Genomic DNA, 1,459 nt, shown 5'->3' on the forward strand with positions numbered 1-1,459 from the left:
ATGGGCTCTTGCTCATAGACTGACCGTGCTGTTCCCACATGCCGGCAAAGCCCAGCTGTTTCGGTACCACCCTGGCCCCAAGCATGAGCTGGAGTTGACCAATGGCCTCCCACAGGAGGCCGGGTCGGCCATGTTGTGGCGTCGGGTGAGGGGTGCTTCTCTTGGTCAAACCCGTCCTCTCCCAGTGGGCCACAGGCAGCAAAAGCAGAGAGCTGGTGTGACCCCAACCGCTGTCACAGTGCTGGCAGCCTGAGGTAGCGAGACGAGGCAGCGATGCTTCCTCGGGCGCTGGGCCAGCCGCGCAGCCTCCGCTGTGCGGATGAGAGGCGTTGGGGTGTGCTGCTCTACCAAGGGCCTCGGGGGGCCCTGATCTTCTCTCAGCGACCGACAGGGACGGGCCTGCAGCGGGTTAATCTTTGGAAATGGGTTTTGAGAATGGTGGCTAAAAGCTGCTGTGTTAGTAGGCAGGTATTAATAGCCACAATAACAGTATGGTAACGGAATTAATATTAGCTTGCACTTAAACTTTGTAAGACTTTCCGACAATCATGAGAAAGTTTTCCACGGATTTCAATGTGTAGCTCCAGGTGTGCATCTGGCGCATCGATTTTACATATTTATTCTGAGACCTGTAGCTCATTCAACCCTTTAAGATTTTGCTCCAAATTGCCCTGATGATACAAATTTCGTATATGACAAATAAACACCACATCTTGCACAAAAAGCAATATTTAAATGCAAATTTTATATATGTTTTAATTGCACACGGCTTTGGAGAAAATTACTGAAAAATTCATATGCTTTATACTCTGTTTCCTCTTTCTCGGGCAAAATCAGTTCACCACTTAAAAAAAAACATTCTCAACCAAAGTTCTGGCCCTTTGTATTCAGGCTTAAAGCAAAGACATCAAAAGAATGAGAATGGAGAACTGGGGTTTTTAAATCATTTTTAGGAAAACGGGTACCACAAAGGTTTCTCTGATCTTATAATGGGTACTCGGATATTGTGGTGCTGGATTCATTATTATAGAATAGATGTGAATACAAAAAACAAATCAAGTTCCTGTTTAACTGCAGCTTACAGAAAAAGCTAGGTTTGTCACTAAATGTATTTATTTATTGACTGAGTTTGTTGATCAGGATATGACTGTAGAGATGAAACATCTAACTTTCAAAGTCATTCTTGCAGGACACAGACAGGGTTCAATCACTCCATGTACATTTTTGACATCACTGCAATCCACGGTCTAGGCTGCATAACATAAAAGAACATACATTGCAAGAAAGATCTGGTTTTCCTTTAAAGGCTTTCACGCTAGGGAAAACTTCCAGACATAAACACAAATCACACACATGTTTTCTCGTCAATTTACCAAGTATTTTAAATTGGAGCAAGGCTTGATTTCTTTCACAACCAGCTTTGTTTTAATGATCTTACAGCGAGCATCTCAACGGTGGA

At 43.9% G+C, this 1,459-nt stretch overlaps 1 protein-coding gene across 1 annotated transcript in view; it reads right to left on the minus strand.

The window, feature by feature from the left end:
* POMP (proteasome maturation protein) overlaps positions 1-40 on the minus strand; it is a 9,325-nt gene extending 9,285 nt beyond the window's left edge. The window contains exon 1 of the mRNA XM_009327866.1: positions 25-40. Within this exon, the coding sequence (XP_009326141.1) occupies positions 25-40 (16 nt within the window). The remainder of the gene's footprint in view (positions 1-24) is intronic.
* Positions 41-1,459: the final 1,419 nt, after the last annotated feature.

Source organism: Pygoscelis adeliae, unplaced genomic scaffold, assembly GCF_000699105.1.
Source record: "Pygoscelis adeliae isolate BGI_AS28 unplaced genomic scaffold, ASM69910v1 Scaffold14, whole genome shotgun sequence".
NCBI classification, from domain to species: domain Eukaryota; kingdom Metazoa; phylum Chordata; class Aves; order Sphenisciformes; family Spheniscidae; genus Pygoscelis; species Pygoscelis adeliae.